General features: G+C 37.8%; 1 protein-coding gene across 1 annotated transcript; it reads left to right on the plus strand.

The window, feature by feature from the left end:
* Window positions 1-4138: 4138 nt before the first annotated feature.
* On the plus strand, window positions 4139-4663 carry LOC306866586 (achaete-scute homolog 1b-like; the record flags this gene model as incomplete). The annotated part of the gene is made up of 1 exon (XM_079411844.1): window positions 4139-4663. One exon carries the CDS (start codon window positions 4139-4141, stop codon window positions 4661-4663), a length of 525 nt encoding a protein of 174 aa, XP_079267970.1.
* Between the last annotated feature and the right edge of the window lie 7042 nt (window positions 4664-11705).

Genomic DNA, 11705 nt, shown 5'->3' on the forward strand with positions numbered 1-11705 from the left:
CAATCTGCAAAACGTAGTAACTCACCCAAAACATTGAATTCATGCTTCAAAACCTAGTTATTGTGTCAGTAAATTGAAAATGAAAAATGTTTTTGTCATCATATGAGCCGTGCCGGTCAAAATGTTAAGATGTTTTTTTTCACTATGGCAGTCAACCGTGGAAATGTTTGTTAAACCAACCTCATTTTTATTCTAGTTTTCCATCGACACTGACTGCTTACTATACTATACCCTACAAGCAGAGCTGGGTAGTGACTGATTACATGTAATCTGGATTACATATTCAGATTCCAAAAATGAAGTACTTGTAAATTACATTTTAAAGGGTTCCTCCAGCCCAAAATGAAAATTTTGTCATTAATCACTTACCCTCATGTCGTTCCAAACCTGTAAAAGCTTCGTTCGTCTTCGGAACACAATTTAAGATATTTTGGATGAAAACCGAGAGGCTTGTGACTGTCCCATTGACTGCCAAATAAATACCACTGTCAAGGCCCAGAAAAGTATGAAAGACATCGCCAAAATACTCCATCTGCCATCAGGGAAAGGGAAGTGGTGTGTGGCCAAGTATGGTGATCCATAACCGGAATTTGTGCTCTGCATTTAACCCATCCAAGTGTACACTCAGTAGTGAACATACACCCAGAGCAGTGGGCAGCCAATGCTGCGGCGCCCGGGGAGCAGTTGGGGGTCCGGTGCCTTGCTCAAGGGTCTCACCTCAGTCGTGGTATTGAGGGTGGAGAGAGTGTTGGTTATTCACTCCCCCACCTACAATCCCTGCCAGACCTGAGACTCGAACCCACAACCTTCAGGTTACAAATCTGACTCTCTATCCATTAGGCCACGACTGCCCCAGACAGTGGTTCAACCGTAACGTTATGAAGCTACGAGAATGCTTTCTGTGCACAAAGGAAACAAAAATAACTACTTTATTTGACAATTTGTCACCGTAGCATCACCGTAGTGCCATTTTGGAGAATATCCGCTGGACGCAAGCAGCGTACACTCTTCTGTGTCAGCAACACCACACGAATATGCTTTCTACGTTTGTTCATGCTTTGATTTGAACGAAAACAGCGTATCCGTGAGGTGTGGCCGACACAGAAGAGTGTATAGTCCATATTAGTCCATATTATTCCTTGCACGGTTATGTATTAAGCTCAGTCCAACACAATATAGCCATTGACACAATAAGCTAGTGAGCAGGATAACTTGTAGCTGTACGCTCAAAAACTGTTTGCTTTCCTGCTGCCAAACATACCTTCTAATTATCCAGGTCCATTATACAAAAGGTGTCACAATGCCCCCCCATGGACAAAACACACATTGCTTTAAAATGGCTCCTACACACTAGCCCCTTAATTGATTATTGCAGTAAGACATAACAATTAGACAATTATTTATAAATGAGCCATAAAAGTTAAAGCAACATATACATACGTTTACTCAAATTTTGTAATATTGTTACACCTCATTCACATTAGTCATTTGTCTCCAATAAAAGGCAAATCTTTGCAACAGGTCGTTCTAAAACGCTACTTTTAATCTATACTGTATGTAGTAGGCCTTTATCATCTGGAAACGTGTCCAATACTCTACCAAGTGGCCATGAACCACGAGGGGCAGTGGGATCCAGTACAAGAACAATATCTCCAGGAATTAAACTTTGTTGTTCCTTTGTCCATTTTTGACGTTGTTGTAATAGAGGTAGATACCCCCTGATCCACCTTTTCCAGAAAAGGTCAGCTAAATACTGAACCTGTCTCCATCATCTTTTCACATACAGGTCTGATTTTTCAAAGAGACCAGGCGGTAAAGCAGGCTTGCCTTTCATAAGAAGAAGATGGTTAGGTGTAAGGGCCTCGAGATCATTAGAAATTTTGGTGATCGGACGATTCCACCACACACCAAACAGTATGGAATGATTCATAATCCAATAACTATGTCTAAAATAGTAATATTTTATGTATTTGAGGTCTGAGATGTGGGAACGGTGAGGAAAGAGGGCAAACATTTTTCATTTTAGGTCAGCATTGCCGTCTAATCAGCCAATATTGTCTTAAATAGCCTGCATAGCACTTCATCTTTTATAACATGGGATTTTGACCAAATACATTCAATCTTGATTTTTGTAAAATGTTGCAACAAGATATATATATATATATATATATATATATATATATATATATTTCAGTTTTAGACATATAAGGTAATAAAAAAATTAATATGAATTATTAAATTATTAAATATCTTTAAAATAAATTCTGTATGGAGCATGCACCTTTTTTTTTTCGCCCTTACCTGTTTGCATACTATATTTATAAATAAACATTAAATTAAGCTCTGTAAACATTGTGTTGTCCATTGTTAGTTTAAAGTAATGTCAGTCTTTACCACTAGAGGGAGGATTCCTCCAATACACCAGTTATTATATTTCTACTACTCCAGGTATTATGTAGCAATAAATACCAGCCTAAGGAGTGTTAGATGAGCAAATAAAACCGCAAACAGCCAGATCTGCAGCACAGACTGCCTTGATTTGTTTTGACTGAATATGTATTCTGTTCACTTTCAAACAGTGCTTTTGTGTTTTTAAAAATATAAAATATGCAAAATAGCCAAACCTGAGCTAATAGAGACAATATTCAGAAATGGCTTTTTATTCATAGTGACACTAATTGTCTTTCTAAAGCGTTCAGTGGTTATTAGAGCACTTATAATAAACTAGAATTAATTTCAGCATATATTTCAAAATGGCCATTTGTAAGTCACAAAGAAATATAAATATATATATATATATATTAATAAGCAAAAAACAAAGGTCTAAAAGCACACTGTTTTGTTTTAGTTTTTTATTATTCTATAAGAAAGGTATTTTGAAAAGCAAAAATTAAAGAAAAGTTATGTAAAATGAATAAGAAATATTGGCAACACTTTAGTATAGGGACCAATTCTCACTATTAACTTGTTGATTATTAGAATTATGAACATTTTGGCTGTATATTAGTATAAAGCACATGTTCTGCATGAACATATTATACATCCCTAATCTTACCCAATACCTAAACTTAACAGCTAACTATTAATAAGCAGTAAATTAGGAGTTTATTGAGAAAATAGTCAATGTTAATGTGTTGATAATAGCGAGAATTGGACATTAAAATACAGTTTGACCGAGATATTTAAGATTCCTTAATCTTCTGCTATAGCTCACTAGTCAAATGTAAGCAAATTAGTGAGCTCGGTCAGGCTTTCTTGGTCCTCTCAAATCGTGCAACTACAATCATCAGGTTTAGTCCAGTTTGAGTACTGATGCCAATTTCATGCATTTTCTTCCATATTTGTAATAAATCAAAGTTAACAACAGCATGCCCATTAGACTTTTGGGTTGCACTTTATTTGAAGGTGTCTTAGTTACAGTGTAATTATACATGTAAGTACTGAGTAATATTAATTAAATACGTATAGAGCTTACTTATGGTTAGGATTAGGTTTAGGGTTACTTGCATGTGATTATGCATATAATGTATTGTTTTTTAATAGTAAGTGCATGCAACGTGTGACAAGGATAACTTTAAAATAAAGTGTTACCGACTTTTGGATCCCACTGTATTATATCAGTAATCAGTCCATGCTTTTTGCTTGCATTCCAGTACATGTCCTATATCACATTTCTGTATTTGTGTTAGCAAATCTGTGTTGGATTTAGCTGCGCAAAAGAGGACAAGTCGAAACCGAATCATTGTTATGTTCAAAAGCATCTATAAAGCCATTCGCCTTGTATTCCGCACATTTTGTGGTTTCTCATTCAGTTTAAATCCACCAATGGGCTTTGAGGCTGCGGATATTGGGATGTAAATGAGCGCACCGCGCGTGCTGGCGCAGTGAAAGCGTCCGATTGTTTATTGAGCTCGCGGAGCCACGCGCCCGGCTCGCGGAGCGTCACCCGGCGGGCGGAGTCCCGCGCAAGAAGCGTGCGTCTTCAAAGGGGGTGGGGTGTCCGACGCGTGTTGAAAAAGCCGAGAGCTGCCAAAGTTTGTAGCAGATACGAGGGACCACAACACTACGCGAAGGGCACGAGAGTCGTGCGTCGCTAGTTTTTTGACAGTGACGCTGGATTTAGATTTTCCAAAAAAACATGGATGCTGCGCAAAGTGCATGCAACGCGTCCGTCATCCTGCAAGATTGCGCGCAAACCAAGTCGAAGGTGCTGAAGAGACAGCGCTCGCGCTCTCCTGAGCTGTTGCGCTGCAAGCGGAGGCTCGCGTTTAACGGGCTGGGATACAGCATCCCGCAGCAGCAGCCCGTCGCGGTGGCACGACGCAACGAACGCGAGAGGAACCGCGTCAAACAGGTCAATATGGGATTCCAGACGCTGCGCCAGCACGTCCCCAACGGCGCGGCCAATAAGAAGATGAGCAAAGTGGAGACGCTCCGCTCCGCGGTGGAGTACATCCGCGCGTTGCAGCAGCTTTTGGACGAGCACGACGCGATTTCTGCCGCGTTCCAGTGCGGCGTTCCGTCACCGACGCTCTCCAACGCGTACTCGGCCGATCCTGAGTCGCCACACTCCTCCTATTCGTCCGATGAAGGGAGTTACGAGCACCTGAGCTCTGAAGACCAAGAGCTGCTGGACTTCACAACGTGGTTTGATCGCTACTGATGAGATTTTACGATCTTCACCCAAACGTTCCTTCATGTGATTGCTGGAAAACCCAGATTATGGACCGTGGTTGCTGGTTTGGTGGTTTGTTACCGGTCCAAGATGATCTAGAAACCAACAACTGTGTTCCAAACAAACCTGGACTCTTGTAAACTTCACAGATGCTGCTTTGTTGACTCGACAGGCGGCAGTCTGGGACGCTGTGGCTTTGTGGTCAAGCTGGAAAAGGTTGTAGGTTCAAGCCCCAGTGGATGAGCTTCTACAATTGCGAAACAAGTCAATACTGCTGGATGAACACATTTCATAAGTGCAATTGTGGGCATGATATGTTGACGCAACTGATGCCGTTTAGATGAGACCAACTTCCCTAAGAATGTCAAGTTAATGGGAATATTGATTATTATTACCTACAACCAACTACCAGGTCTGCTTAAGGACCTACACTGAAATTTGTACAATAACTTTTTGTATTGTTAAAGATGAAGATATATTTTTGTAAATTGAGCACAACAGCCTCTTTGTGACAATGAACGCTGTTAGATTGTTGTGATTAATGATAATAATAACCGTTCCGTTTAGATCAAAGTTGTTTTTAACACTGGAGAAGAGTTGATCTGTCGATCTGTATTTATCAAAATTTTATTGTCTAGATGTAGTTCTTCCTGTGAAACCATACACGGTGGACTTCTTCAATGCACTTGTCCATTTTTAGTAGTGTACATAAATGATTTTAACAAATATATTTTGTGCAAATGTTTTTATAAATAAATCTGCTCTATTTATACGTACATCAGTGTTTCTGGTTGATTTTCCAAAATAAAGATTCTTTAATAGCATCGACGGTTCCAAGAAGAACCTTCAACATCCATAGAACCTTCTCAAAGTGAAAAAATGTTCTTAAGAAAACTGTTCACTGGAAGGTTCTTTTTGGAACCAAAAATGGTTCTTCTATGGCTTTGCTGCAAAAATACCCCTCTTTATTTGTAAGAGTGAGGTGATTAAACATCCCTGTGGTTGTGGAAGAATGACAAAAACGCCCTTTTTGTCTCTTTACAAAGACACTCTACAGAGATGGGTTATTTCAACCCTTTAGGGGCCATTTTGCGATAACAAAGTTGGGTCAGAATTCTCATCCGAGGGCGATTGGTCTATTTTTATTATCAGTGTATAACCCCAACTGAGTTTTTCAGCCCTGTCGAACCAAACCAAAGATGCCATTTTGCCATTGTGCCTCCCAACAGGTGCCTTTATGCATTTCTATATGTGTAATGACACTGCTTATTGTTAATAATTGAAATAATGACTTGAATTTCACCTGCTGGCTTTTACACTTCAAATGGGCCCAATAAAAACTCAGAGACTCCATTTAATGATCCCTGAGTAGGCGGCCCATCAAGAGTTTTAATGGATGCAGCTCATGCATAAAAACTTGGATTAGTTTTAGTGGTTGTAAAAGGCAAGATAAAGATCTATTAAGCTCCTCCAAAAACAGGCACATGATGCCCCCCATCCAACGTGAGGGGGGCACCGATGCCCCCTTGGCCCCCATAAAGAGTTTTGCAGGTGTGAGCCACTTGCCTGTATTTGGTGGGACACATCTGCTCCACCCCATTGGCTAGCTGACGAACCCTCTCGGTTGGAGTTAAAAAAAAATAAGGGAGTGATTTATGACAGTAATTATTCATCTCTTTATGGATTCTTCTATATCTTTTAGGGCACCAAAAGAAACATATACTCAGCATAAATCACCTACTGGTGGGCTATTGTTAATTTTTAAATATAGTTCATCTTCGCTGACCTTCACGGGGTCTGAAATGACTCGTTACTGTGTTTAATGCCGGACCGACGTTAATTTCTAAGAGAAAGAACACTTGAAGTGTGATTTATGTCATGATATTTAGTGCAAGTGCACCCCCAGAAAATTAGAAAACATGATTGGGTTTTTAAAAGAAAATCTTTTCATCCAAATTAAGCAGGAATAACCTAGAAAAATACATTTCTCACAAACATAATTTACATAATTTTTTAATTACATAAATATCTAATTAACCAATGATTTGAATGCATGCACAACTTTCAGCAAAAAATAAGCCCACAAATAAGCATGCAATATAATATAATGCAATGTATTAATTTTAAAAGTTAAATAATAGTATTAAAATATCTATTTGTTTTTATTTATCTACTGTATCTATCACTACCGTTAAAAAGGTAATTATGCTCACCAAGGTTGCATTTATTTGATTAAAAACACAGTAAAAACAATTATATTATGAAATATTATTACAATTTAAAATAAATGTTTGCTATGTGAATATATGTTAAAATGTAATTTATTCCAGTGATGCAAAGATGAATTTTCAGCATCATTACTCCAGTCTTCAGTGTCACATGATCCTTCAGAAATCATTCTAATATGCTGATTTGCTGCTCAAGAAACATTTCTGATTATCATCAATGTTGAAAGCAGTTGTGGTGCTTGATATTTTGTTGGAAACTGTGATACATTTTTTTTTTCAGGATTCTTTAAAAAGAAAAACACATACACACACACACACACACACACACACACACACACACACACACACACAAACTGACCATAAACCTTGGTGGTAGTGTATATTTTCAATATATATTTACAGGTCTATTAAGGGGCCCATGGCGGAGTGATGCGTTCAGCCATACCTTGCAGCACCTGTGTGGGCGGAGCCTGACCATAAACTAAACTGAGTGCGATAAGAATCCAGCCACTGTTGCTTGTAAAGTGATGAAAGTGGACTTTGTCTTGGCTTGTAGTGGCTTTCCTCAGAAGGCAATTCCACCTGTGTCTGTTTTAATGGCCCTTTGAGCAATGTTTGATTTCAAAGCCTGGAGAAAAAAAATACATATTTTTCTTCATATACATTTTTTGAATGTTTGAGAAAAAAATAAAATATGGCAGGAAAAGAAAGATGAAAACTTGCAAGGGTGTGTATAGCAATGGAAGGTTATTCTTGCTCTTCCATGAATATGATAACCAAATCCCATGTTTCTGTATGAGAACTGTTAGATATACTGGATAAACTTAAACACATTAAATTTCTGTGTTCATTGTAGTATTTAACTATTTTATTTATCTGTGTCCCATGTTAAAGATGTACACGACCCTGTTACCGCATGATTTCCACCATTTGATCTTCTGATAGTTATTAAAACTATAATACTCTGGAAGTGTATTGAGCTTTTTTTACAGCATAGTGAGAAGAAAGTATATAATTTCCTTCCATTTTCTGAATTTTTTTATGGAATTTGTAGCATTGACTGCTTTCATCAAGATGAACCTTTCAACCCCATTACCCTGTCCAACCTTCAGCTTCTCCAGTTATCCATGTATTGTTTTTTTTAAATGCCAGATGACTTTAAAAAAAAATAAAAATCTTTAATTTAGGGTAAGTGTAAGGTTAGTGTATACAGTCATGGCCAAAAATATTGGCACCCTTGGTAAATATGATCAAAGAAGGCTGTGAAAATGAATATGCACTGTTAATCCTTTTGATCTTTTATTTAAAAAATTCACAAAAATCTAACCTTTCATTGGATAACAAGAATTTAAAATGGTGGGAAATATCATTATGAAATAAATGTTTTTCTCAAATACACGTTGGACACAATTATTGGCACCCCTAGAAATTCTTAGAGTTAAATATCTCTGAAGTATATTCCCATTCATATTCACAATTTTGAGCACTCCAGGGTGATTATGAGTATGAAATTATCCAGCCATGTTTCCTGTTTCACAGAAATATAAATAGGAGGGAAAACAAAGGCCAAATTCCCTTAATCATCCATCACAATGAGAAAAACCAAAGAATATATTTCTGATGTGCAGCAAAAAGATAATTGAGCTTCACAAATTAGTGAAGTGGCTTTAAGAAAAGAGCTAGAGCAGTGAAAATTCCCATTTCCACCATCAGGGCAATAATTAAGAATTTCCAATCAACAGAAAATGTTATGAATCTGCCTGGAAGAGGACTTGTGTCTAAATCGTCCTAATGCACGGTGAGAAAGAGAGTTTGAGAGGCTAAAGACTCTCCAAGGATCACAGCTGGAGAATTGCAGAAAATAGTTGAGTCTCGGGGTCAGAAAACCTTTAAAACAAAAAGGTCAAACAGCACCTACATCACCACATGCTGTTTGGGAGGGTTTCAAGATAAATTCTCCTAGCTCATCCAAAAACAAACTCCAGCATATTCAATAATCAGACACGACTGGAACTTCAAATGGGACTGGCTTCTATGGTCAGATGAAACTAAAAAATGAGCTTTTTAGCAGCAAACACTCAAGATGGGTTTGGTGAACACAGGGATAAAAAGTACCCCATGTGTACAATGAAATATACTGCTGTATTTTTGATGTTGTGGGCCTATATTTCTGCTGGAGGTCCTGGACATCTTGTTTAGACACATGGCATCATGGATTCTATCAAATACCAACAGATACAAAATCAAAAAGTGACTGACTCTGTTAGAAATCTTATAATGGGCCATGTTTGGATCTTCCAACCGGACAATAATCCAAACACAAACCTCAAAAACAACAAAAATGGGTCACTGAGCACAAAACCAAGCTTCTGCTGGCCATTCCAGTCCTCTGACCTGAACCCTGTAGAAAATGAGTGAGGTGAACTGAAGAGAAGAAGCACCGTCATGGAGCTGTGAATCTGAAGGGTCTGGAGAGATTCTGGATGAAGGAATGGTCTCTGATCTCTAGTCAGGTGTTCTCTAACCTCATCAGGCATTATAGGAGAACATTTAGAGCTGTTAAACTGACTAATGGAGGTTTCAAAAAGTATTGAATAAAAGGGTGCCGTTAATTGTGTCCAACGTGTATTTGAGAAAAACATTTATTTCATAATTATATCTCCCCCCCATTATAAATTGTTATTATCCAATGAAAGGTTACATTTTTGTGATTTTTTTTAACAATGCAGATTAATTTTCACAGCCTTCTTTGATAAAATTTACCAAGGGTGCCGATATTTTTACATGTAATCTGGATTACGAAATCGGATTCCGAATTTAAGTACTTGTAATTAGATTAAATTACATTTTAAATACTTGTAATCAGACTACAGTTATTATTTTATTGATAACATGATTCCAAATTGGCAAAAAATGGCAAATTTGTTGTGGTATAGAACTATTTAATTAAAATATTTATCTGTGTCTCACATTATACACAACCCTGTTACTGTATGCTTTCAATGATCTAATACTTCTTAAAAATGTGATACGAAGGAAGTGACATCATTGAACCCTTTCTACTACATGGCAGGAAGAAACTAAAACATTTCATTCCATTTTCTTTTTTTCTGCTTTCAACCCTGGTATTAAAGTAAAAAAAAATCTTAAATTTGGATAAGTATTAGCTCATCAATATCTGCAAACTAGTATTTGATCGCAAACAAGCTAACTCTTGCTAAGTGAGATCTTACTTTAGGCTAAATTTGCAACCCTGTTGCCAATGCTTCTGTATTGTATGTGTGTATGTATAAATATATATAATTTTTTCATATGATATATTTGGTCTGTTTAATTTGGATGTTTATTTAATGTGTCCTACTCAATTAGACACACAAATCAGGATTTGAAACTTTATTCAGATGTGTCCCAAAGTTTAGTAACAGGGTTGAAAATTATAGAAAATTAACAAAAATAATAATAATAATAATAAAATAGTTTTCGAAAGGCACCTCTTTTAAAATAAATAAGTAAATAAATAATATAAAATTAATATGACTCAATTATAGTCTTGACTAGATTAAGTTTCACAATTTTCACTTAGTATTTCTTACAATAGCTCCACAAATAGCACATTTTTCTGTCAGAAGCTTTTGTTTTCTTCTCTTTTCTTGCATGTTAACATCAGGGGCTCACAGCAGCGTACCGCCATTCCATCCACGGATAAAGCTCCTCTGCTTTCTGCAAAAGCCTCAGGATGCCTATAAATCCCAACAAAAACTCACAAGACTTCTGTCTTTAAGCAGGGAGGAGATAAAACTTGCTTTTCACTCAGAAAAAAGTTTGAAAACGCCAAGCCTAACACTTTGACAGCGCTAAGCCGTCTAAACTTCAGACGACCTAACTGTGTCTCACAGAGCTGTGGACAGGGGGTTTGCTGTCATTTGTATGGGCTATTGTACCGCGCAAGTTTGGCTTCTCTCTTTTTTTCTGATGAGAGCCTTTTGGTCATTTACTTCCACCCTGGCTGGCTGTTTGGAGCGGTGAATGGCCTTCACTCCAGGCCCACACAAAGAAGCCTTTGTGCCACAGCCACACCATATTCATCATGTAATGCCTGTTAGACAAATCTGATTGGACGCTCCTGTCACTTTGATGTGTGTCCAGCAGTTTGGTAGTGGTGAATCTCACTCTCTCGCCCGCTCTCTCTCGACCTTTCAAGCTAATATAGATGGGAGGTTCGGGTAGGGGAGCCCCTTATTATGTGCCAGAGCAATTTCATAACAATTTCTTAAGTCGCACAAAAAAAAACGGTTGAGATGATTGACGTTACTTTACTCTGGCTTGAACAAAACCCAGATTTGAGCCGAATAACGGATGAATGTGTCGAGCGTGGACTCAATTCAAACTATTTTAATCCCCCCACACTTTATTCACCCCTTTTCCCCCTCTCTCACTCCTTTCAGCTTTCTATCCAGTTTTTTCTGTCCAGCATTCCTGATTTTCGGGGTAATTCCACACAGACAGAACCGCTAATTAAGGTTAATTAAAGCAGGGGGATGTTAGACTTCTGATAGTGAGCTTATATCTGTCTAATGACTGCTGGAACTGGACCCTCGTTGGGTTTGTTGTTCGCTGGATAAAGGACAAACCAGGGGGTCTGTTTGTCAGTTTTTGCACTGTGTGTTGTTTTCGAGTGGAATTTTTATGCCACAGACTCCAAACTGAGTTTTAAGATGGCCTTCACACAAAAAGTATAATTGCTGTACACTAATCTAGTGCTATCACTAAAGTAGTACTACTAGTTTTCAGGAAATGATACC

This window comes from Barbus barbus (assembly GCF_936440315.1).
Source record: "Barbus barbus genome assembly, chromosome: 48".
Taxonomy (NCBI): Eukaryota; Metazoa; Chordata; class Actinopteri; order Cypriniformes; family Cyprinidae; genus Barbus; species Barbus barbus.